Raw genomic sequence first — 27,840 nt, 5'->3', positions numbered from 1 at the left:
AGCCAGAGTGAGCAAGGAGAGAGGGGGCAGAGCCGGGCGTCTCCAGTGCGCCCCAGCTGGGGGCTCTGGGCAGCCCCAGTCCCCTGACCCTCGCTGGGATCAAAGTCCCTGGCAGGGTGATGAGGTTCTACCTGAATCAGCGATAGGAGAGGCAGGTAGGCAGCATGGATGGGAATTAGGCGTCTAATCCTGGCTCTGATGCAAGCTTCTGGTGTGAGTCTGGGCAACCCACTTACTCTTAGGGCCTCTCTCTCCTCAACTGAAAAATGAGGAGCTAAGTTGACAAGAGCTCGTAAGACCCAGCCTTTGCACTTTCAAAAGTCTTGTGATTCTGTGAACAGGGACAAGACGCCCATCCACGGAGTGCCTGGCATAGTCCTAGAGCTAAACTCTTCTCAGGTCTAGATAAGTGAAATGGAGACCAAGAAGGACTTGCCTTCTAGATTTGGGGCTCTTTTATTTCTGGTCCCTCCACTGAGGCAGAGGGGATGTGCTAGGAAAGGGGGCCAAGCACAGAGTGTAAATCCAGATGTAGGTCATGGGGGGACGATGCTTGGGGGGACCTTTCGGTCATGAGCAGGGACAACATCTTTCTCTCTGGCAGCCGGCAGTGGTCTCTGTAGGACCAGAGAGAGAAAGCTGGCCACTGCACAACTCCAGAGGGCACTCTTCCCTGAACCTTCCAGGCAGAAAGACGAAATAATAGCCCTGAATAACAATACCAGCATCGGGAGCTAAGGTTTACTGAGTACTTGAATCAAGTCAGTACTGGGCCAAATGCTTCACATGCCTTATTTTACTTCGTCCTCCGCAACACCTCTTTGAGCTAAATACTATTTCCCTGTTTAACAGATGAGCCTTTTGAGGTAAAATGACCTGCTCAAGGTCACCTAACAGTAAATGCTGGAGGTAAGCCTTTCATTCCGGAACCTGTAATTTACTCATTATGTGAGTCCAAACTCTAAAGCCAGGTTCAAATCCTGGCTGCATTTGGGCCTCAGGTTACGTAAATGGATGAGCGTAATCCCGGAATGAACTCCTACATCCATCACTCTTTATACCTCGAGCACTTCTGACATGGGGCTGCAAAGCTGCTTCAGATTGTTATCTAAATATTGGGGAGCTGGTCTATGTTTTTGCTCAGATAACTAATGTCATGAGGGTTTAAAAAAAGTGCTCCATCCTGTAACAAACAAATTTAGTGAGTCCAGATCTACTATACCAATACTGACCTGCCTTGGGGGAAAACTTTCAGGACATGCCACCTAGATAATCCAGGATGATCTCTTCATTTCAATAAATCCTTAACTTTGCCACATCTGCAAAGTCCCTTTTGCCATGTAAGGTAACTTTCCCAGGTTCCAGGGACTAGAAAGATATCTGGGTATCTTCGCGCCCTGTAATTCAGCCTATGACAGTGCCTATCAGTGTCCCCCCTTGAACAAAAAGACGCTGCTTTCTCAAGGGATGGCCTAGGAGCACCAAGCTCGGCTCAAAGGTTTCTTCTGCCCTTTCTGCCAGCAGCACTAATGTATGCTTCCAGAAACTCTCTTGCCCCTTGACCTCATGCGTACTGTGCCACGGTTTCCAAGTTATTTTGAGCTTTCCTAGCAAACTATATTTCAGCAGTGAAATAATACTCAAGGAAATAGAGGAAGCGCCCCCTTGATTAGAAAAAATGTAATAAAGTAAAATTAAAAAGCTTGTACTTTGGAGCCAAATTGATCTAGATTTGAGTTCTGGTTTTATCACCTATCATCTGTGGATTCTTTGGGGGTTTTTTTTGGCTGTGTTGGGTCTTCGCTGCTGCGCACAGGCTTTCTCTAGTTGCGGCGAGTCAAGGCTACTCTTCGTTGCAGTGCACGGGCTTCTCATTGCAGTGGCTTCTCTTGTTGTGGAGCACGGGCTCTAGGTGCGTGGGCTTCAGTAGTTGCAGCATGCAGGCTCAGAAGTTGCGGCACGCAGGCCCTAGAGCACGCAGGCTTCAGTAGTTGTGGTGCGCGGGCTCAGCAGTTGTGGCTTGTGGGCTTAGTTGCTCTGCAGCATGTGGGATCTTCCTGGCCCAGGGATTGAACCCATGTCCCCTGCATTGGCAGGCGGATTCTTAATCACTGCACCACCAGGGAAGTCCACATCTGTGGATTCTTGGTTAAGTTTCTTAATGGTCCTAAGCCTCTTGGTTTTTTGTGTTTTTTTGGGGGGTTTGTTGTTTTCTTTTGTCTGTTTGTTTTGTTGTGTTTGTTTTGTTCGTTTTTTGAATAGTGGTAGCAACCCATTAAGGGCTGTACACTTTAAATGAGATAATTCATGTAAAGCCCATAGCATAGTGCTTGTTAGATATTATTTTTAGCAAAACCAACTGTTTCATTTCTCTATTCTAGCATTTTCTTCTTATTAATAGTTTCACTTTTTAAAATGTGAGATCCACAAGCTTATGAAATTATTTTACTGATCTTGAGAAGAACTTTTTCCAGCTTTATGGAGATGTAATTGACATATAACACTGTGTAAGTGTAAGGGGTACATGTAATAATTTGATATATGCATATATTGTGAAACGTTTACCACAATAAGGTGAGTTAACACATCCATCACCTCACATAGTTACAACTTTGTGTACGTGTGTGTGGTGAGAATATTTAAAATTTACTCTTCCAGCAACTTTCAAGTACGCAACACAGTATTGTTAACTCTAGTCACCAAGCTGTATATTAAGTCCCCAGAACTTATTCATCTTATAATTGGAAGTTTGCACCTTTTGACCACCTTCACTCATTTACAGCCCTGCCCATGACAATCACTAATCTGTTCTCTGTTTCTATGAGTCTGGTTTTGTTAGATTCCACATATGAGTGAGATCATATGTGATCATATGTGGTATTTGTCTTTCTCTGATCTATTTCACTATGAGCATAATATCCTTACCGTCCATCCACGTTGTTGCAAATGGCAGGATTTCCTTCTTTTTTTTCTGAATAATATTCCATTTGTTGACCTGAAACAAATAGACTGCCAGATATTTCTCCAGCAAAGATGGGTTTATTTGGGATCAGCAAAGGATTGCAATTTGGGGTCTCCAGCCATGGCAAGCCACTGGGCAAAGGAAGGAACAGGCTTTAAGAGAGGGAAACAGAAGCAGGGAGGGCTACAGTAAACAAAGAGTCCATGGCTTTTCATTGGCTGAGTCCTTGCCAGGAATGAGGAGGAGTCATTATTCCTGCGGGGCTCTGCTATAGGTGCAGGAGGTGAGAGCTCCCCGTCTGGTCTCCCAGCTGTATTTGATTGAGGTTTCTGTTTATTAATTTTACACACACACACACACACATACACACAATATATATATATATATATGCCACATTTTTATCCATTCATGTGTTAATGGACACTTTTATGTTTTGGCTATTGGAAACAATACTGCAATGAACATGAGAGTGCAGAAACCACCATCTCTGAGATTTCATTTTGAGAAAGTTTTATTTTTTTAAGAGTCAAGAGTAAATCATTAAAAAAATTACTTGGACTTTGCTACACAGACCAAAGAGGGTTTGAATATGCATTTTATATATTTAATTTCTTAACAAAAATTAAAGTAAAGCACATAGAGCAAAATCCATCTTTTCAAGTGTACAGTACTATGAATTCTGACAGAAACACGCTGTCATGTAACCACCACCACAATCAAGATAGAAGATATTTCCATCACTCAGAAAAGTTTCCGGGTGCCCCTTTGCAGTCAATCCTCTTCCCCCAGCCCTGGCCCCTGGCAACCACTGATCTACTTTCAGTCTTTTGTATTTTGTTGACTTGAGACATGGAAACAAAGTAAGTTGCTGGGTATCTTCTGGAGAGTTCAACTTCAGTTCTGCCACTTAGTAAAACTCTTCCTATGCCCTGCTGTTGATGCTGTCAAGGTCTAAAGCTGAAAAGATTCAGAGGCGGACCTTACTAGGATTTACCTCAACTTTTCCAGGAATCCTGGGAGGTCCTGAGCGTGACCACAGTTGGGGCTGAAGCAGGGACAGCAGGTGCCGTTCTGGAGCCCTCATGACACTGTTTACAGTTATGTAGACAGGACAGTGTCGAGACTGATGCCCCAGATGTTGGAGGCATCAGTGTAAAAGGAAGACCATAAGATAGAGAGAGACAGTAGTCAAGGTGCTGCCCCTTTTACCTGCACTTGTCCCACCGGGGTCCACACCCTCTGAATTAGAACCTTTCTGTCTCTGCACTGTCTGTGCCATCTCATTTTATACTTCATTTCTCTAATATAACTGGAAGGGACTAGATTTGTATATCTTCCTTCTTTATTAAAACTTTTGTTCATCTTAAACAAATACGTCTTGGGAGAAACTTACTGTTCTGCTTGCTGTGAGAGGTCTTTAGTATTAGACAAGGCAAGCACAGTGAAAATGTGATTTCAGGTCAAGGATAATACCAACTACCCGTCTGTTGTGTAACTGTACTTAAGGGCACTAATCTGTGAGCTTCTGGAAAATGAAAACTGCATGGTATTTATTTTTGTATTCAAAGACCTATCAGAGACCATGGTGACGTCTAAGAAGAGTTCACTGTGTACCTGATGTACTTCATTTCTAATCCTCAGAACAAATCTGTGGGGTAGGTCTTATCCTCTCAAACATCAGCAGAAGCTTCAGGAAGTGCCTTTCTCATTGGGATTGGAAGCAATATGACTCTTTGCTGTATTATATTTTCACATTGCAAGGATGTGGAGAAATTGAAACCCTCATACATTGCTGGTAGGAATGAAATGTACAGTTACAGTGGGAAGTGGTTTGGCAGTGCCTCAAAAGTTAAATAGAGTTACCCTATGACCCAGAAATTCTACTCCTAGGTATATACCCAAACACTTGTACATGAATGTTTATAGTAGCATTATTCTTAATAGTCAGAAAGGAGAAATAACTCAAAAAAACATCATTTGATAAATGGGTAAACAAAGTGTGATATATCTAGTACTGTGGTTGGTTCTCAGGAAGTACTCTAAACATGGATGCTTATTTTCATTCCAAATCTAGGAAAAGGTTACGAAGAATTGCTTTGTGCACTTGGCTAACATCTCTAATGGCAACTCATGAGCTAGAGAAATGGAAATTATGTTGTATGGTGAAATCTCCATCGAAAACAGCAATAATGTTAAGTTCCAACCCAAGGAAAGTAATAAGAACCCAGTGAAGTTGAAATTTACACAATGCACAATAACAAAGTCTATATTTAAGGTAAGTAAAAACTAAATCTAAAAGCCAAATTAGATAAGGAATTTCTATGCTCCTTGAAATCAGAGCTCAGCAGATGAGAGAAGTAGAAATATTCAAGTGAAATTTGATACTGTAGTGAAATTGAGAAAAGTGTTTTTAATATTGTTTGTTACTATAATGTTTTAATAGAAATCACTTCTCTGTATGTCTTTTATTTATACTCGCTCAACGTATGTTACGAAGTCCATAGCTTGTAGCCACATCTTTCTTGGTCTGGGGCTCTATGGAAGTTCACCATTTTGGCCTTTTTATAATAAAATAAAGACGTCTGTGCCAAGATGCCACTCTGCCTTTGTTTAGTGAATCTACTTTTCATTGAGATACAGCCATAAGTTGCCCTGTAATCAAGAAAACAGGAGAATGATTACTGTAAGAAATATGCTCTTAAAGAAAGCTCTACTAATACACAAAATGCATAACACTCAGTGGAGGGGAGCTCGAAAAAAAGGTCATTTTTCTTTGAAAATGAGTCTGTAATAATCACAATTAAAATTTACTTCAACCTCTTATTTCTTTCTTTAGTTTAATCCTTACAGTAACCCTCAAGCCTGGATGTTAGCCCATTTTTCAGATGACACAACAAGGCTTACTGAGATCAAGTGATTTATTCAGTTATAAAACTCCTAAAGTAGCAGAGCCAGGAGTCAAACTGTTATGTGTCTGACTTCAGAGTCCATGCTTTCCCACCACACTCTATTATTTCTCCTTAGTAAAGCTTACATATCCCTTTTTTGGAGGATCTTAAGCTTCCTTGGGCTTTAGCCTCCCTCCAGCACGTGGGAAAATCCACTCCAATTGACATCTCAGTATCGTTACTTGAAATCACTCTGTAGATTCTTTTCAAGGCACTTCATGATCAGTAAACCATATGTGCCCTAGATTAGCATACGGCAACTTAGTCTTGTCATGTTCTAGCACTGGTTTCTAAATTTTATTAACTCTCAAAACCCTTTGTTCAAATGAAATCTTATAGGAAAGCCCAAGACATAAACAGAGTTGCTGCTGGAAGAGAGCAGGGTGAGCAGTGCATTGATAACCTGACCATCATCAACTGTAGCCACATTGATCGTTTACCGAGCACTCACCTGACACTATTTTAACTCACTAATCCTCATTAACTCTCATTTAATCCCCCCAACCACTGCTGTTATTCCCAGCTTAAGAACCCGCCCATGAGCTAGGCGTGTCTTGCTCCGCGGGGGACGGAGAAGCCTACCCCCCTTGCTGCATGGAACCGGGAAGCTGAGGGAGCCAGGCCAAGGCTGTGCAGTTGCTCAGAGACATCAGGCTTCTTTTATCCTTTCCCCAAACCCTTAAAATGAGGCTTCTCTCCCTCTGGATGTGGAGGATGCACATTTGCTACAATGGAAGAACTAAGTGGTCTAAAAATTACCAGGTTCTAGGAGACCTGTGAAGACTTTTCTCCAGATTCAGTCACTGTGGTAATTTCCTCAGGCCCCAAGCGCAGCACGATCCTGTTTCCTGGGTCTTGGAGCTCCCTTCAACTCATCACAAGCGGGCTGCTACTGCTTTCTTCCCCCCCTTTTCTTGCTCCCCTTTTGACTTTGAGCTGCCGGTTCACTTCCACGATGATCCCAGGGGAAGCGGCTGCATTCAGAAGCACCTGGGAAGCACATCTTCACGACCTTTGGAAACCACGGATCATTTCGGACTTTTCACGTACAAGATCCGATTTAATTCAAGCTTCAGAGATGTTCTCTGTTTAACATTCAGACAACGACAATAGTAGCAAAGATGTAGTCCTTACAATGAGCCAGGCACTGCTCCAAGAGCTTTACATACATTAATCTTCCAACAGCCCTATTATCCCCATTTACAGATGAAGAACTTAAGTACAGAGCGATGAAGGGACTTGCTGCAGATTGCACGATAGGAAGGAGCGGGACAGGCAATGTGGCGCCATTGTTTTCATCCACGATGTTGCCTCTAATAAATTTAAAAATATTTTACAGGTTATGATAACATGTTGAAATAAACTTAGCTGAAAAATAACTAATTGTTAACATTCATCAAATGCCTAAACATGCTTATCTAAATTTGCATCAATGCTATGATTTCTCATTCGAATATGCTAAAGCAAATTGTTACACTACTGTATTTCTAATCAACTAAGATATGCACAATTCATGTACGTGACGTGACAGAGGAGCTAATTTGATAACCTTTTGGCAAATGAGCTTCTTACTGGGACTGTAGCACTGTTTTTCTGCTTAAAATATTAATTCTGGCAACTTGGTGTTTCTTACGTATCAGGCACTGTCCTGGGGTCGATTACAGACGTCACAAATTCTTTGTTACATCTGCTATGGAGAGTGGAGTCTCTCTTTCTATGGAACCTGGGTTGGCCTTAGTGATTCGTTTGACCAACAGAATGTGGCGTAAGTGACATTTTGGGCCTTCGGGGACTAGCTCATAAGAAGTTTCTGCAGAGATGTCTATCAATTTTTAAACAAGGGCCCACTTGAGTAAAATGAGTCCGATCAAGTTGCTGTCATCTTCTGCCTGGAATTCAGCAGGGTGAGAGGGAATGGCCAAGCAGCTTGAATGGAGAGCAGCAGCAGGCAGGTCACCGCTGTCAGCATTACTGGGTCTGTGGTAGGGACTCGACAAACACCTTGTGGAGTCAATCTGCTCGTTCTTCCTTTATTCTTTTAACCTGTCGTATGCATTTATTTCCAGCTTAACGGTGGATGCCGGTGGTAAGCAGTAGTAGCAGCCAAACCCCCAACAGCTTGTTGGAAGACTGCCCTCATCAAGTGCTTATATTCTCAGTCCTAGTAAGTGACATGACCTGAGGCGGGGATCTTGCCCCGGGAGCTCGTCTGACACAGCCCCTTGGTTCCCCCTCTCTTCCTTTATACCAACACTGGAGCTCTGACAGACAGATGGATAAGACAAGACAAAGTACAGGAGGGAAGATCTAACTGATACATGATAAACCTGAGTAATATCTATTAAAATCTATATCCTGTAAACCGAGAATATACTTTTTTAAAGTGATCCTGGAATATTTTAAAATTAAGAAAAGACAATAAACTCTCCACAGTAAATATAATACCCATAACATTCTCTGATCCTGATGCCAAAACATGACAACTAATAAAAGAGTCAGAAAACAAAACCACTACCCACACCAAACTGCCATTATCTGGGGGAAAAAAAACAGCAAAGAAAAAGGGAAAAAGCCTTCTTTTATACAACTTGTCGGTTAAGGAGGAAATAAAAACTGAAACTTCAGAACACCTAGAATATAATAGTAATGACAACACTAGTTCACCTAAGTGATTCAGCTTAAGCAGTACTCAAGTCCACACCTTAAATCTCATATTAATAATTAAGAAAAAATAAAAACGATTAAACTGAATGCTAACGCAAGGAGTTAGAAAAACAAACAACAAAATAAACTAAGGAAAGCAAAAAGTAGGACATTTAAGGAAATCAATTAATTGGAAAACAGAAAAATAACAGAAGAGACGTTCAAAGCATACCACTTGGGGGAAACAAGCAAACAAAAACAACAACAAAATAGGTCAACCATTAGCCATCTTAATTAAGAAAACAAGGGAGCAAGCATAATACATAGTAAGGGGGAAAGAGCCATATGCAGAAAAGAGGAGGGTAACTTTGCTCACCTCTAGGCAAATGAACTTGAAAACATGGACAAAATGGATGGTTGATGATCCTAGCTAAGATATAAAAACTACACAGACCAATTACTGTAACAGATACTAAAAGAGCTGTCAAAGAGCTATTGCCGAACATCCACCAGCACCAGATAAATTCACTGAAATTTTAAGGAAGAGAAAATTCCAATGCTGTGCAAACTGTTCCAGAACTCAGGAAAAGGAAAAACATTTCCAATTTACCAGCATAAAATTAATAACAAAACTTATTAAAGATAGCGTGCAACACACACACACACACACACACACACTCACAGGACTAACTGCACTGATGAATACAGATGCAAATACATTAAATAAAATATGAAACATAATCTGCAAATATATTAAAAGAATAATACATATGGTCAAGTAGTTTATTTCAGGAACGCAAGGATGGTTCAAAATGACAAAATATATTAAAAGGTCAAAGGAGAAAAATCGTATGATCATCTCCATAGAAAATGAAAAGGCATGTGATAAAATTCAACATGCATTCTTGACTAATTTAGTTTAAAATAGGGATCAATGGATACTCCTTAACATGATTAAATGTATATATCTCAACCCAGTTCATTATAGCCAATATATTTTAACATTATTCTAGAAGTACTAGACAATGCAATCAAGACATAAAGAGGTAGGCAAACTGGAAGACATGACTGTATAACTGGAAAACACAAAAGAATTAACTGAAGTACTATTACAAACCATAAGAAAATGAGAGTCTGGTAGCTGGGCAGAAAATTAACATAAATAAGTCATTAGCTTTCATATATACTAAAATCAGACTAAATTATAAACAGAAAGGACTTCCTTAATAATGGTAACAAAAATAATAAAATTTCTAAGAACTCTTGAAAAACATGTACAAGATCTCTGTAAAGTAAAATGCGAAGCATCTGTGAAGGAAACAACAAAAAAGACTTGAACAAATTGGGAACCATTTTTGGATAGGGCACCACGGTTTAGACAGAAGCTTTAACATGATAATGATGTCAAATTTCCCCAAGTTGACCTATAAAAGTAAAACTGTCCAAAAAAATAAATGTACAATGGATTTGTTTTGTGGAACACAAAGGGTTGATTCTAAAGTTCAAATGGAGAAATAAGCAAGAATATTTGAACATTTAAAAATTACTGTTATTAAAACAGTGTAGGACTGGTACAAAAAAAAAAAGGCAAGTCAATTGAAGAGAATGGAATTAGAGTCTAGAAATACCTCCACATAATATGAAACTCTGCAATATGATAAAAGGGCCATTTCCAACAGCAAGGAAAGGACAGATTTAATAAACAGCCTTGCAGTAACTAGGTAGTTACCTAGGAAGAAAAACTGGAGCCTTAAATTCAGGATAGATCAAATTTTTAAATGTGAAAAGTCAAATAACAGAAATACCCAACTGTACTTTTAACATTCAACCAGTAGCAGATACACTTTTTCCCTTGAAAAAAGGTGCAGAAAAAGAATGCATAGTATGTTACAATTTGTATTCCATCATATAGCATTTATACATATAGATACATTTATGTATCTATATGGTATTTCTGGAGGGTATACAAGAATTTGGTCTTGGTACCTATTTCTTTGAAAGGGAACTAGAAGATGGCTGTCAGGGATAGGAGAGAGACTTAATTTTTTTTACTGTTTGAATCAAGAAGATGTATTAGTTAATTAAACAAAGAAATTAAAATATATGTCAGAAAACAAAAACAAAAAACCTATACATAATAGTATATAATTAGTAGGACCTAAACAAGGTTAATTTGGTAACCCAAATTCTGCCAGTAAAATATTGTATAGGGGTCTAAAATGTATCTGAAAATAATATAAAAAGAGAACTGATATAGTTACTGACTCTTATAAGACACATCAATTAAAGGCAAAATAATGTCCAGGTCCTTAGGGATATTTTTACCCTTGAGAACTGGTTTAAGCTACTACTTTACTATAAGGGAGTTAAGAAAGACATCCCCTCTTTAATTTTTCTTCTAGACACACTGCATATTTCATGGCCTGAAATTGTATATGCACCAAATGAACAAAAATAAATAGAAACTTTGATTTAAAAAGTACCTCAAAGCAATACAAAAAAAAGAAGTCATTTTAATTTTTGATACATATTAAAACATTTCAGTCAGTTCTTCCTGACAGCATAACACGACAAATACACAAGACCTCAAACATGCTTTAAAATGACATTCAGCAAAGTATTTAAAATTTAATAAATAGCAATAATCATACACAAATACATTTTTCATACTCAAACATTAAGCTACTAAAACAGACAGCTAAAGAATAAATAAATGGGAATTGACAATAAAAAAATATGCGGGGTTTTGCAATTCATTTTACTTAAAAAAGGGAGGTGATCTGAATGATTTCTTAATTTGCTTTTCAACATGTAGCATGATCCTCCCCTTATGAATCAAATATATTGAAAAAATCACTTTCTTACTATAATGCAGTTTTTAAATACAACAAATAAATATGAAACTAGCAAAGCAACCTCAAGTTGTAATAAAAATGCCCCCTCACGCCCCCCCCCATAAGCTATGGAAATATATAGTCATTATGATAGCAAATAATAGTATTTAAAGTGATAGTGCTTCTGCACGAAACTCATCTGAGACCTTGATATGATTTTAGTGCAAATCCCTAGGGTCCAATACAAGCAGAACCCTGTATCAGGGAAAGACATTACCAGTTGGAACTTATCTTGTACAATTTTTGTACATATTTTATAAAGTTCAAGATTTAATGCATAGTAGAATATCTTCATCCGCTTAATTCTGTCCTTAAATAGAGATAAAAAAAGAAATGATTTGGGCTTTTTACCATTTGGTTTGTACCATATTAGAGTATTAAAGTCAACATTAGAAAATTTATAAAAGAGTTTTGTTTTTGCCATTAATTTATCTAACTCTATCTAAATTTCACATCATTGCATGTTAAACATGAGAAAAAATTTTAGACAGTTTTTTTCCCTTTGACAATCTCATATTATGAAATCTAATAATGTTTAGACAGATGTTATACAAATAAAAACAGGTGAGAATAAGGACTTTTTCTCTTTTTATATTAACAACCTTAACATCTAGTATATTAAGTTACAAGATGTATTGGCAAAAGCATAAAGGGTTCAATTAAAAGAAGGTATTATTTTCAACAAAGAAACGTTTTAACATAGGATAGATAGAAACTGACAGTCAAATGAGTTTCTGCAGCCATATCTCTACTGCGAACTACAGTACCAGGATGAAAACAATTAGAAACAAATGGAAGAACATTATTGAACAATCTGAATACATAATGCATTTTTAGCTGCTAAAATAGTAAACTCTAAAGTTTATAGAGTTACAGGTGTTTAATTTAAGCATGCAGGCTAACATATGATAGTAAGAAATCACCCTGCATCTTTTTTCTTTTTAAATTAAAACTAGTTTAATTGTAAAGTTCCAAAACAATGAATGGATATTGCTCCAACTTGTATCCAATCTCCCTGACGGGATTCTTGTACCTAACAAAGTCACAAAGCTTCATCATCACCCGTTTCATTTTTCAGCATTGCTTCTAAGCAAGAGTCTGGTATCTGGGCAGTGTGGACAATACCACAGCGCTCACAGGGGCCATCGCGATTACTTGGTCTTACTCCAGGGTCTGCTGCACTATATGGTTGTCTGAACCTTTGCCCTTGATCGGAGGCAAGATCAAGAAGGGGTCTGGAACAGTCATTCGCGTCAAAGTCTGAAGCTCCTTCAGAAACTGGAATCAGCATTTCGACATCATCATCTTCTTCTCTTCCATTTACCCCATTATCAAGTTGTCTCAAAGGGCTCTGGTTCTGACTTACGGAGCTTGATCGCCCTAATGTAAAACGTACCCAACGTAGCCCCTGAGTCATACGACTTAGCGCACTTGTGAGCTGGTGACGCGCCGGACTCACACTTGGGGGTTCCGCACTTGTCACATCCCGTCCGGTTTCTGTGTGACCACCTCGGGTATTCTGAGTGGAGGAACTTCCACTTGCTCCCACTGTTGCTTCTACCGCTGTTGTGGGAGGGATTTTTTGAGGCAAAGGAGCTGCAACCCCGCCAGATGCTCCTACCGTATCTCTTCTCTCATTTTCTGTGTCTGTGTCGTCAGATTCCACAGAAAACAAACTTCTGTGAGTATGATTTCTTTCAGGTTCTCTGTTGGTACTCTGACTAGGGGCAACCTCATCCCCATCTGCTGAGACCAGAGCCAATGACCCTGAATGGCGTGATCTTGCGAAATTAAAAATACGATTCCAGATGTTGCTGGATCTGCCTGCCATAGGAAGTCTGATTGAAGTAAATCCAAGCTGAGACCGTACAGCTAGCCTCAGGTTTTCCAAAACAGAAGCCTGCGGAAAAAAAGAAAGAAAGAAAGAAAGAAAAGATCTTAAAACAGCTAACAACGAGGTATTAAGATGGAAAACACCCTTCTATTCAGCATGTGTTGTGGATGAAAGTTCTATTATTCATTTTACGGTCTATGGAGGATGAATTAAATTCTCTCATCGATACAGGTTCACCTCACTCCAGAATCTAACCTATAACTTGAACCACTGTTCACTGTGTTTAAGATTTTCTCGATACTTCATTCTATATATGAACTTTAAAATGATGTTTAATGCCAATTACAACAGCACTTTTATTTCAAAACTTCACATAGTAATCCAATCCTAGAAATGCACCAAAGATGGAAAATAAAAGTATTTGATACTTCTTTAGCTATGAAGATAGAAAAATCTCTACAATAATTCTCTAAATGACCTAAAGGAGTGTGAAAACTAGGCTGTTTGTTTTTTTGTTTTAACACAGCACAAGTTAGACTTGATTTACAAGGATAAAACCTTCCAAAACCTGTAAAAATTGTATCTCACAGTTGGTTCTCAAGGATTTGTTGAATGAGTGGATATTGAGGACATCCATAAATTGAGGATATCCATAAATAAATATCCATAAATATTTATTATAAATAAATACATATTTATTTATATTGTCATAAACAAAGGAATTACTGTATTTGTAATGCAGCACAGGAAACAAAAAGCCAAAGAAATTAACTTGTTTATAGCCCTATTCAATGGTATCTGAGACATTTGGGTTCCTTCTCAATCTTAAAGATTTAAGTCTTGGGCTTCCCTGGTGGCGCAGTGGTTGAGAATCTGCCTGCTAATGCAGGGGACACGGGCTCAAGCCCTGGTCTGGGAAGATCCCACATGCCAAGGAGCAACTGGGCCCGTGAGCCACAACTACTGAGCCTGCGCATCTGGAGCTTGTGCTCCGCAACAAGAGAGGCCGCGATAGTGAGAGGCCCGCGCACCGCGATGAAGAGTGGCCCCCGCTTGCCGCAACTAGAGAAAGCCCTTGCACAGAAACGAAGACCCAACACAGCCAAAAATAAATAAATAAATAAATAAATAATAAAAATAAAGGAATTCCTTTTTAAAAAAAGTCTTTAAAAAAAAAAGATTTATGTCTTATTTTCTACAGCTTCATGTTAAACATAAATTATAACCTTATTCTTTGAAAATTGGTGATTTTTAATTAGTGCATATGGGAGGTGACCATATTGCCCAACTGAAAGAAAAATCATCCAGATTTTCTTTTTTCTAGATGAATGACTATCGGAATTTAAAAAAAAAAAAAAAAAAAAAAACTACAGTATTTACAAAAACAGTCTTTAAGCTCCATCTAGTGGTTACAAAAAGGAGTAATCAAACTTGGAACAAACACAGCTTTCATCAATCTGGCATTTAGTATTTAAAATACAGTATTTCCAAGAAACAATGGTGAATTGATATACTCCCTTTCAAAAGGTGATACAGTTTCCCTCCGCCAAAATGAATGGCTCTTGCCTATCCCCCCACAGAAAAAAGGAAGGGAAGAGAATAAGAAGATGTGATAACATGTTTTCCATCTCTGTTTGTGACTGGTATTGAAGTAAATCCAAGCTGATACCGTACAGCTAGCCTCAGGTTTTCCATATAGATTTGTGATTTCCATATACACCCTTTGAACATAATCCCTGGAATATAATTCACAGAAAGCTAAGAAGCTACTATCACAGGAATATTCCATAGTCTAGCCCTAGTAAATAACAGATTGCCAATAAGAAATCTGAATATCAGCACATAAAATTTACTATATAAATGAGTAAGAGTTTTCACCAATTGGGAATGTAACTATAAACTAACTGAAACAAACAAAAAAAAGTGGCTCACATCCCTATGAACTCCATAGAGTTGGTCCTCCTCATTTGGCATTCACGTTCTAAGGCTTTGTGTGAGCACTGTCATTAAATCCAGCAATGAATACAAGGCTCTTCAGATATCCTCCACTTTTATGCAGCTGCCACCCACAATGCCTTCAGCACACTTCAAAGCCGACTTTAACAGTATAGTCTGTCAGTGAGATGAAGCTCTCTACTGGCTTCAAAGTCTGTTTAATTAAATGATTGCCAATTTAACATTAGATTCTACAAGGGGATCTCATGATTGTTTTAGGAATAATTTTATATACTTCTTCCATTTATGAAGCAGAAGAAAAGGATTCTTCAGAAAGGATCCCTATTTTGAATGAGTTGGTAATCAGATTATTTTTCTTTTTAAAAACAAATAAGGAAATTTGATAATTTATTACCAAAAGTTTCAAACATAAGAGTGTAATCTCATTAACTGAATAAAATCTAGTTTACCATTTGCAAACATATTTTATTTTAAAACTTTGTTGAAGCAGAATTCCCTCACAAGGGTAAATTATAACCCTACAAAAATGCTGTAGTAGGTAGTAAAGAATTGAAACCTTACCCAAAGTGAGGTCTGACCTTTGCCCTTTACTTCTGGGATGAGACCTCAGACCTTGGAGTGTCAGCTTTGACAGGAGTGTCATTGCATGGAGACTTGGGCCAGCCAGAGAGTAGCACCGCGTTTTCGGTGGAGGCTCTGAGCCACACCAATGTGATGTAGCGTGGGAGAGTTGAGTCAGCAGAATCAGTCAACCTCTGGAGAGGCTAGAGACTGGGATCAGCCACGTGTGCAATTAATCATGCCTATGTGATGGAGCTCCAGTAAAAACCCTGGACACCGAGTTTGGGTGAGCTCCCCTAGTTGGCAATGTTTCGTGCATACTGTCACACACCTGTGTCGAGAGAATAACACTGTCCTGACTTTATGGGGAGAAGACAATTGGAAGGGTCGTGTTTGGTACCCTCCTGAACCCTGTCCTACGTGTCTCTTCCTTTGGCTGATTTAATCTGGATCCTTTCCCAGCGATAACAGTTACACCAGCTTATACTATTAAGTAAAACAGCTTTCAATGAGTTCTCAGTCCTTCTAGTGAATTATCAAACCTGAGGATGGTTTGGGAGCCCCGGAACTTAAAATTGGTTTTAGAAGTAAGGGCTGTCTTGTGTGGACTGTGCCCCCTCTAACTTCACAGTTGACTAACCTCTTGAAGGTAGCCTCAGGATATAGGGGTGGGGTGATACATGGTGGAGTGGGTGGATGGAATTAACCACCCTCTGAATTCCTACCTAAAAAGAACCCTTCCCCATGGCAGGGACAACAATATATAAAAGCCACAATGTAGGTTTTTCCTATGTTGCACACAAAATTCCAACCAGTGGAAGTTCTGAATTTCTTACTTAGCAAATTACATCAAATTCTCACAAAGATTTCCTAAAAGACTCAAATAAGATGACCCACTGTAATTGGAAACCTATTTAACAAAAAGGAAACGGTCTTTCATTTTGAACAGAATTAAATTACTGGGAAAACAATGTTCATCAATTTTTCTTAATTCTGATACTGGGAACAACTTTTAGAAATGATTCTGGATGAATTTACATTTTAAATGTAGAAACCTTAATGCCCTTAAGAACCCTGGGCACAATTGTAAGCATTGAAAAAGAAATTAAAAAAGAAATTGCAGGGAACTATATTTGATATCTTATAATAATCTATTATGGAAAAGAATCTGAAAAAGAATATATATATATATATATATATATATATATATATATATATATATATGTATAACTGGATCACTTTAATGTACACCCGAAGTAAAAAATCACTCACAAAAATTTAAAGAATTCAGAAACATTAATAAAGAATCAGTTACTATTTAAAGAAAATGATAAGAATTTTTAAGCACTGTAAAATCCAGCTGTGAAGAAGTTTTCTCTCAAGTCAGGTAGAAATGTTAACTTAATTTCAACAACTTTTATTTTAATCTATCATGTTACTAATCTATTACTAAGCATATCAACTTTAGTATTTCTTTTTAAATCTTTGAAATAGTTCAAGTAGAAAATAAGCTGTCAAACTTTACTTTTGAATTTTAACGCACTAAATTATCCTAAACAGTAAAATGCTTAAGAATCACCTAACCAAATCAGAAGTAAAGAATGAAAAGTATACTTCTGAATTTTTTAAAATACAATGAAACAATTAGAGTTGACCCTTGAACAACATGGGCTTGAAATGCACGGGTCCACTTATATGTGGATTTTTTTCAATAGGAAATACTATAGTACTACATGATACATGGTTGGTTGAATTTATGGATGTTGAGCCCCAGACACAGAGGTCTGACTAGAAAGTTAGATGTGAATTTTCACCTGCACGGAGGGTGGGTGTCCCTAGCCCCCTCGTTGTTCAGGGGTCAACTGTATAATTTCAAATCCTCCATATATTTAATTCTTAACTTGACTGCAAAACTTCTGACACAGTCAAGGATACTTTACCATTATATACAAGTATAGATTTCATTTTAAGAGGTACCGAAAGAGAAATAATAAGTTGCAACATACCTGATTAGGTGGACAAACAGGAAAATCTTCAACTGGTGGAATTAAACCCTGAGCAATCAATTGTCCATAAGAGGGAGGAGCTTCTCTTCTTAACAATTCTGCTTCCACTCTGGACAACTGTGTTTCAAATGATCTTTGAGAGAAACAGGGGGATGAAAAGGATTTTAAAAAAAGGCAAGCCAAAACAGTAATTTTTAAATTATCAACAATTAAAACAATCTGAATTTTAATATACTTGTTCATTTGTAAAGCTTACTTAGCCAACATTTGATGAGTATCTATACTACCCTACACTGAGAACACAAAGATGAAGCAGACAGTTTAGTCTCATGCGGTTTTACACTAGGGGTCTGGATCACTAAGTTTTAATAAATTAGATATCCCCGTAAAAGATAAAAGTACTAGATCTTTAAACCCCTAAGAACATAGGGGCTTGAGACTTGAGGTGAAAGTATTTGAAAATTCTTAGAAGACACTTTCTTCATCAAGTCCAACACATTTACTTTTCAGATAAGGAAAAGAGTGAAATGAGTCACCAAAACCCTTTCTGGAATAACTTGTTCTTAAACTCAAGACCTCTGGTCTTCATTGTACTCTTATGTTGCAATGTAGTAAAACATTTTCTGGCCATTTATACTGAACCAAAGATAAGATGCACTTGGTTATTGTGATACTGTGCACCTATTCTTAGCTGTCTGGTATGTGACTTCTTTGTTGTATCTATCATTTGTAATTCTCCTGGGACTGACGGTCATGGTCTCCACAGGAGCTTTCTAGAAGGCCTCTCTGCCATCAACTTCTCCCAGGTCCAGTCTCTCCTCTACCACACAAAAGACAGCTCTCCCTGAAGGCCACCCTTTAACGCTGAACCACTTCTTAACTGAGATCTTCGACTTTTATACCACTTTATTTTATAGCTCTTACAACATTTATATTTTTTGTCATCTAATTCTACCCAACAGTTCCTTCCTTCTAACTGTAAACTGCCCATGAGATTACTCCTACGCATTTCTCTATTCACCTGTATAATGCTTTCAACACAGAAGGTTCTCAAATATCTGGAATTGTTGAATTAATATTTATAAAAACCGAGGTTAAAGAGCAGCCACCGAGAATTACAGCTTGCAAAATTCCTGTAAGACAGATTAACCTGAAAACAGGAACTGATAAATACGGATTGGCTTTTCTCACCTCATAACTCTTAGTATTTATTTGTTTTTTAATGTTCTTATTAGGTTTTTGAGTCATAGGCTTTTCATAGTCATTTTATAAATCATAAGAAGTATTTATTTCTCAACAATATAAAAAAAATATATTGCTAATCTCATTAAAAAAAATGTGTTGTAAATATTTGGGCCACGCTTTTACTGTAGAGAGCATAAGCACTATAGTTTTGTCTTGATACTGACCTTCGTTCAAACATTCTCAGAGAATAAAGCTTACAAGTACATCCCAAGGCAATGACCAGTAACAGGCCACAGATAAGGCTGCCTATGACGGCTGCAGTTATGACTCGGGTAGGCACGATTACCGGGCAATTCTCCTCGTCGCTGCCATCGTCACACTCGTCCTGAGAGTCACACACCCAGCTTTCAAACACACAACGATTGTTTTTACAATGAAAATTTCCTGGCTGGCAAAAAAAGCAGTTTTTTTCATCGGAGCCATTTGGGCAATGATTCTGGTAGTTGCAGCGATCAGAACGAGGGTAACAGACGCCGTTCCGGGAACATGGGAACTCTTCGTTTTGGCACATGGTACAATTGATTTCATCCCTTCCGTTTGGGCAATGCCAATACCCATCACAGCGCTGCTGCCCCGTATAACACCCCCAGTTCCCTCCGCAGGGTATTTCCCATGGCAAACAGAAGCCGTCTACTTGGTAAGTAGCATTAAATCCCCTGGCAGCGTTGACTTTATCGGCACAGAAATGTACCCTTATCTGTCCAGAAGAAGACACGACAGTGAGAGGCGCATGAGAATCAAAAGCAGTTAACACACGCAAAAGCTTGTGTGGATTCTCCTCTAATCCATCGTATATTTTGACATCATCACCATAACCAGTACCATCCAGTTTAAAGTCAGTGAAGCGTAAGATGACTTTGCGATGATCACCAGTGTCTATTAACCAGGTGCAATTGCTTCCAGGAGGATAAAAGTCTGGATAATTGGGAGAATTAAAAGTACCATAAAAAGATTTTAACCACTGCCCACAAGTTGGCACATCACAGTCTATCTCGTCTCCAAGGTCAAGGCAGTCAATGTTCCCATCACATTGTAAAGATTCGGGGAGGCAAGTGTAAACTTTGGTAAACCGAGCTAGACCCTGGAACTGGTTGTAAGCACAGGGTTGGAAAGCGGCCGATGTTGGAGGATTCACTTCTTTGGCACAGATCTCTTCATCAGAACTATCTCCACATTCGTCCATGTTATTGCATTTCCAGGCTGCTGGTATACACTTTCCATTACCACAACGAAACTGGTCACAAGCACAGTTTGGTTCCTCAGATTTCCCTGGGAGGACATTGGGAGGAGGGAGATGGAGAGATAAGGAGGAAAAAACATACTCTTTAAAGGGTATGTAACAGCAAGTGGCATTTTTATCATAAATGTTGATTAGCCCAAATGATAGTTGGGCTTGATCAAAAATAGGTTAAACTCTAATGACAAATTAATATTGGCTTACTGATTACTCAGCAATTTATTAAACACTTATGATTTGTTCCATGAAGATCTCTACAGCTGATCTAAAGAGAAAAGACCAATCTTGTTTTTGCAGAAGCTATTTTACTGCAGAACATTTAGTAAAGTGATGTAAGATATATAAGTTAGTAGGATGTATTGCCTAAGAATTTCAAATACTCTATTGTATAAACATTTTGCAATGAAGAAAAACTCCTCTATAATAATCACCTTTTCAAATCCAGTTTTAATATTCTTTTTGAGTTGTTTATATATATTATATATATATATATATATATACACACACACACAATATTTTGCTTTGTGTATCATAGCATATTTTGCAAGCCCATTATTTAGACTCAAATTTTTGCTAAGATTATCATAAGTTAACTTTATTCTATTTCTCACATTTCATGTAACCACAACATGGTACTTCCATTTTATAATTTCTATTGTTTTAATACAACTGCAAAATATTTTATGAATCTGAGCTACAGGTATAAATTTACTCAACAAAACAGTAGGGGGAAGAAGAGAGAAAAGAATTGAAATGTTTATAGAATTCTGATTATCTTAGTGGACTACCTTAAATATATAACAATAATGAGGTAGGGAAAGAAAACCAAACATTAGATTCCTACAGTCCACACTGATGATGTCGGCCAATGCTTACCTCTCCATTAACAACTTTTATTTACTGGCAAATAGGTGACAGAAAATGTGCTTCAGCACCTAAGTAAATATTACAAAGACTGTGCTTTTAATAAAAAAGAGAAAAAGCAGGATATGTTGCTAAAGGAGACCATGTAATTTCAGAAAATGTAAAATGATTTTCAGCAAAAATTTACATCACTCTAATGCTCTGAGTTCTTCATATTTGTATGATCTGCTCACTCTTTTTGGATAAAGTTTAAGAATTAGCATAAGAAGACTTCTGATACTACAAACTACGAAAGTGAAATTGATTGTCTTTTCTTTGAAGGTGTAAAGACAAGGGTAATGCACACACAAAAATACATTCTGAAGTAACTTGCAGGATACTGGTAAACACTTGAGGGGAAAAAGTTCCTTTTAAAATAAACGTATTCAAAATATTTAAAAAGAAAACTGACCTTAGTTTGTAAAATTAATCATTTTATTAGGATTATACAAAATGCCTTTTGGAGACCCGGATCTACGGCACCTGAACCTTTAGCCTCTAATTCCTCAATCTCAGCTGCCTTGAGGATTGAGTCACAATTAAATGGACATTGTTTAGAAGGCGAGTCCCAAAGTGACTGAGCAGTAAATACTATAGAATTCTGTTCCATATCTTTCTTCTTATTTAAAAACACACCTGCAAAGTATGCCAGTCTGAAACCCTTCCTAGAGATACTGTCATCGGAATGGAACCTGATCCAGATGTGGTCTTGTGAAGAAATATATGGTGGTGGGATTGTAGAACCACAGGCTCTGTAGCTTTCAATATTCTTGTATGTTTCTATCGTCAACCAGTCCAAACTGCATCTTCTGGACCCTTGAATATCAAAATCCTGAAAACTACAAATAAAAAGTCAGAAAAGGCTACTGAAAAGGAAATTTTGGAAAAAAATTTCATTAATAATACAAAGTAACTGAGGACTTTATTATAAGCCTCCATATATTCACTGATTATCCTAGCTCTTCTAGGCCCACGACTATATCATCAGCAAATAATAATACTGCTTCTGTGTTCCTAACATTTACATCTCTTTCCCAGATTCCAGAACAATACCTCTTCATAAGTAACACGAAATTCCAAAAAAACGCTAAAAAACAGGAGACAGTTGGCACGATGTTTCTTTTTCTTCTCCCTGTGTGTGTTTAGGAAGGACCACTTCTAATTCTTAGCACCCTAAATTGTTCTCTGTTTGAACCACTCCATAATTCGATGAACTCAAAGACATAGAGGAAGTCTGCCTTCTCTAGATTAGACTGGTTCATCTGCTTGCTTCATGAGTTTACAGCTTACATTTTCAGGAGAGCAAATAGCAAACCTGAGCCAAGTAAAAAAGTTAAAAATGAACAAACAAAAAACTTCTTCAGTGAAAAGTCCCTGAGTTTGGGAATACTTTTCTACATAAATGATTTATAACCAAACGTTATCTTGTAGTTCATAAAATATGGGCATGAATAAAGGGCAGAAAAGTCAAATAAGAAGCACATACAAAATTAGCCAGTGCTATGAAAAAAGAAAAAACAAAATAGCATTTTCTACTAACACGTCTCACCGAAAAGTGAGATTCCTTCCTTAAGCCAAGTGATGATAAAGTTAATTATCCAAGGATTATTGTACCAGGATATTTCCTCTTTAAATATTCTGGGGGCTTCCCTGGTGGCGCAGTGGTTGAGAATCTGCCTGCCAATGCAGGGGACACGGGTTCGAGCCCTGGTCTGGGAGGATCCCACATGCCGCGGAGCAACTAGGCCCGTGAGCCACAATTACTGAGCCTGCGCGTCTGGAGCCTGTGCTCCGCAACAAGAGAGGCCACGATAGTGAGAGGCCCACGCACCGCGATGAAGAGTGGCCCCCGCTTGCCACAACTAGAGAAAGCCCTCGCGCAGAAATGAAGACCCAACACAGTCATAAATAAATAAATAAACAAATACTTTAAATATTCTGAGTAACTATAACAAAGGCTGACAATTTGACTGCTTCCAGTTTTTCACTATTATGAACAATGCTGGAATCCTTATACATGTTCTCGCTACACACACATAAGCAAGTATTTCTCTAGGACAAATTTTTCTAGAAGTAGAATTGCTAGGTCAAAAGACACAATTCCACTTTAAATTTGATAGCAACACTGAGAAAAATGTTTATACCAACTCACAATTCCACCAAGTGCGTATGAAAAAGCACCTTATACCCCACAACTCTGGCAAAATGCAACATTTTATTTCTAAAGATTTGTTGCCAGTTAGGTGGATAAAAGAGATTTATCATTGTTCTAGTTTGCATTTCCTTATTTACTGAAATTGAAACACTTTTTCCTATGTTTATTAGCTATTTCTATTTCTTTTTCTGTGAATCACCTTGTTATATCCTTCGTACCTTACAATTTGTTCTTATTTAAGAGCTCTTTATATAGTATAAACGTGTATCTATTTGGGGCATGTATGTTATGCAAGATATATGTAGATCCACTCAAACCCTCATTCTCTCCAATAGTTGGTGCTGTCAGTCTTCCTTAATGGTATCTTTTACTGAGAAGTTTTTTTTTTTTTTTAAGTATAGTTGACTTACAATAGTATATTAGTTTCAGGTGTACAACACACTGATTCGATGTTTTTACAGCTTATACACCATATAAAGTTATTATTGCATATTGGCTATATTCCCCTGTGCTGCACATTACATCCTTGTAACTTATTTATTTTATACATAGTAGTCTGTACCTCTTAATACCCCTCACCTATCTTGTCCCTCTCCTTGATCTCTGTATCTGTGAGTCTGTTTCTGTTTTGTTATATTCGTTAATGTGTTTTATTTTTCAGATTCCATATAAACTGAAAACATACAGTATTTGTCTTTCTCTGTCTGACTAATTTCACGAAGCGTAATACCCTGTAGGGCCATCCATGTTGTTGCAAATGGCAAAATTTCACTCTTTTTTTATAGCTGAGAAATATTCCATTATATCACATCTTCTTTATCCACTTATCTGTTGATGGATACTTAGGTTGCTTCCATGTCTTGGCTACTATAAGTAATGCTGCTATGAACACTGGGATGCATATACCTTTTCAAATTTCTTTTTTCATTTTCTTTGGATATGAAGAGTGGAACTGCTGGATCGTCTGGTAATTCTATTTTTAATTTTTTGAGGAACCTGCGTACTGCTTTCCATAGTGGCTGTGCTGAATGGGAGAAGATATTTACAAATGATATGTCCAATAAGGGGTTAATAATCCAAAATATACAAAGAACTCATACAACTCAATATTAAAAAAAACAAACATCCCAATTAAAATATGCACAGAGGATCTGAACACACATTTTTCCAAAGAAGACACACAGATGCCAATAGGCACATGAAAAGATGCTCAAGATGGCTAATCATCAGGGAAATACAACTCAAAACCACAATGAGATATCACCTCACATCTGTCAGAATGGTTACTATCAAACCATGTTGGCAAGGATGTGGAGAAAAGGGAACCTTTGTGCAGTGTTGGTGGAGACGTAAACTGGTGTAGCCACTATGGAAAACAGTACAGAGATTCCTCAAAAAATGAAAAATAGAACTACCATATGATCCAGCAATTCCACTCCTAGGTATTTACTGGAAGAAAAAAACACTAATTAGAAAACATATATGCACCCCAATTTTCATTGCAGCATTATTTACAACAGACAAAATATGGAAGTAATCAAAGTGTCCTTTAATATACTTTTTTTTTTCACACACACACACTGTATTTTATTTTTACAAGAGATAAATAGACTGACACCAAGCATTGTACATGGATGACCACAACAAAAGCAACAATGATTGCAATTACCAAACATGAAACACACTCATACTATGTCATAATATTGACATTCAGTCCAGTAATCCTCCACTGTAACAGCTCCTTTACTTTGCAGTGAAAATTGATTTGTATATTCTTTGCCTCTGAGTCCTTGTGGGATTTTTTTTTTTTTAATTCAGACAGAAAGTCACAAAAATTATACTCATCCTCATCAGTTCACTCAGTTCCATGTAATTAATTTTTTTTTCATCTTGATCTTTTGTTAGCACTTTTATGAGTTCATCAGTTTTTCATTAGAGTTCTGAAAATGCTTATTCATTCAGTTCAGCAGTACAGTCAGTTACCAGAAACCTGTACTTGTCAGTCTTTTCCATGAATTTCTTGAAGATGAAACCCTTTTATAGGAACATATTTGCAAAATCATCAGAGTACACCCAGAACTGTCTGTAAATGACAAAAGACTTAAAAATGACCATGGTTAAAGATTTGATGAAAGTTCATAATAATGCAGTTGACAAGAAAATTAGTTATTTCTGAGATATACATTTTAAAGTAATAACTAGGATTATTACTTATAACATTATACCAGAACATATAAGATTTTTAGAAATTTCATGTAATGTCTGAAACATTTATATTAACATATTTCCATACATATTTCCATACAAATACAAATATAAGATTTTTAGAAATTTCATGTAATGTCTGAAACATTTATATTAACATATTTCCATACAAATAACCCAATGAAAGTTTAGTATTAGTTGTTTTGTTTTGTTTTTTATACTGCACGTTCTTATTAGGCATCAATTTTATACACATCAGTGTATACATGTCAATCCCAATCGCCCAATTCAGCACACCTCCATCCCTACCTCACCGCAGTTTCCCCCCCTTGGTGTCCATATGTCCATTCTCTACATCTGTGTCTCAACTTCTGCCCTGCAAACTGGCTCATCTGTACCATTTTTCTAGGTTCCACATACATGCATTAATATACGATATTTGTTTTTCTCTTTCTGACTTACTTCACTCTGTATGACAGTCTCTAGATCCATCCACGTCTCAACAAATGACTCAATTTCGTTCCTTTTTATGGCTGAGTAATATTCCATTGTATATATGTACCACATCTTCTTTATCCATTCGTCTCTTGATGGGCATTTAGGTTGCTTCCATGACCTGGCTATTGTAAATAGTGCTGCAATGAACATTCGGGTGCATGTGTCTTTTTGAATTACGGTTTTCTCTGGGTATATGCCCAGTAGTGGGATTGCTGGGTCATATGGTAATTCTATTTTTAGCTTTTTAAGGAACCTCCATATTGTTCTCCATAGTGGCTGTATCAATTTACATTCCCACCAACAGTGCGAGAGGGTTCCCTTTTCTCCACACCCTCTCCAGCATTTGTTGTTTGTAGATTTTCTGATGATGCCCATTCTAACAGGAGTGAGGTGATACCTCATTGTAGTTTTGATTTGCATTTCTCTAATAATTAGTGATGTTGAGCATCTTTTCATGTGCTTCGTGGCCGTCTGTATGTCTTCTTTGGAGAAATGTCTATTTAGGTCTTCTGCCCATTTTTGGATTGGGGTGTTTGTTTCTTTGATATTGAGCTGAATGAGCTGTTTATATATTTTGGAGATTAATCCTTTGTCCGTTGATTCGTTTGCAAATATTTTCTCCCATTCTGAGGGTTGTCTTTTCGTCTTGTTTATGGTTTCCTTTGCTGTGCAAAAGCTTTGAAGTTTCATTAGGTCCCACTTGTTTATTTTTGTTTTTATTTCCAATACTCTAGGAGGTGGATCAAAAAAGATCTTGCTGTGATTTATGTCAAAGAGTGTTCTTCCTATGTTTTCCTCTAAGAGTTTTATAGTGTCCAGTCTTATATTTAGGTCTCTAATCCATTTTGAGTTTATTTTTGTGTATGGTGTTAGGGAGTATTCTAATTTCATTCTTTTACATGTAGCTGTCCAGTTTTCCCAGCACCACTTATTGAAGAGACTGTCTTTTCTCCATTGTCTATCTTTGCCTCCTTTGTCATAGATTAGTTGACCATAGGTGCGTGGGTTAATCTCTGGGCTTTCTATCTTGTTCCAGTAATCTATGTTTCTGTTTTTGTGCCAGTACCATATTGTCTTGATTACTGTAGCTTTGTAGTATAGTCTGAAGTCAGGGAGTCTGATTCCTCCAGCTCCATTTTTTTGCCGCAAGACTGCTTTGGCTATTCGGGGTCTTTTGTGTCTCCATACAAATTTTAAGATGATTTGTTCTAGCTCCGTAAAAAATGCCATTGGTAATTTGATAGGGATTGCATTGAATCTGTAGATTGCTTTGGGTAGTATACTCATTTTCACAATGTTGATTCTTCCAATCCAAGAACATGGTATATCTCTCCATCTGTTGGTATCATCTTTAATTTCTTTCATCAGTGTCTTATAGTTTTCTGCATACAGGTCTTTTGTCTCCCTAGGTAGGTTTATTCCTAGGTATTTTATTCTTTTTGTTGCAATGGTAAATGGGAGTGTTTCCATAATTTCTCTTTCAGATTTTTCATCATTAGTGTATAGGAATGCAAGAGATTTCTGTGCATTAATTCTGTATCCTGCAACTTTACCATATTCATTAATTAGCTCTAGCAGTTTTAGGATTCTCTATGTATAGTATCATGTCATCCGCAAACAGTGACAGCTTTACTTCTTCTTTTCCAATTTGTATTCCTTTTATTTCTTTTTCTTCTCTGATTGCCGTGGCTAGGACTTCCAGAACTATGTTGAATAATAGTGGTGAGAGTGGACATCCTTGTCTCGTTCCTGATCTTAGAGGAAATGCTTTCAGTTTTTCACCATTGAGAATG

The 27,840-nt window shown here is 37.5% G+C and overlaps 1 protein-coding gene across 1 annotated transcript; it reads right to left on the bottom strand.

Moving 5' to 3' along the window:
* Positions 1-11,951: 11,951 nt before the first annotated feature.
* LOC130708318 (low-density lipoprotein receptor-related protein 12-like) lies at positions 11,952-21,849 on the bottom strand. Its single transcript, XM_057547649.1, has 4 exons — positions 21,826-21,849; positions 19,214-20,318; positions 17,805-17,937; positions 11,952-13,347 (listed from the first exon to the last, which is right to left on the bottom strand). The coding sequence occupies exons 2-4, from the start codon at positions 20,230-20,232 to the stop codon at positions 12,490-12,492; spliced, it is 2,010 nt and encodes a 669-aa protein (XP_057403632.1). The 5' UTR covers positions 20,233-20,318; positions 21,826-21,849; the 3' UTR covers positions 11,952-12,489.
* Positions 21,850-27,840: the final 5,991 nt, after the last annotated feature.

This window comes from Balaenoptera acutorostrata, chromosome 6 (genome assembly GCF_949987535.1).
Source record: "Balaenoptera acutorostrata chromosome 6, mBalAcu1.1, whole genome shotgun sequence".
NCBI lineage: Eukaryota > Metazoa > Chordata > Mammalia > Artiodactyla > Balaenopteridae > Balaenoptera > Balaenoptera acutorostrata.
The sequence above is the reverse complement of the archived record's forward strand: the minus strand, read 5'-3'. Positions and strand labels throughout refer to the sequence as shown.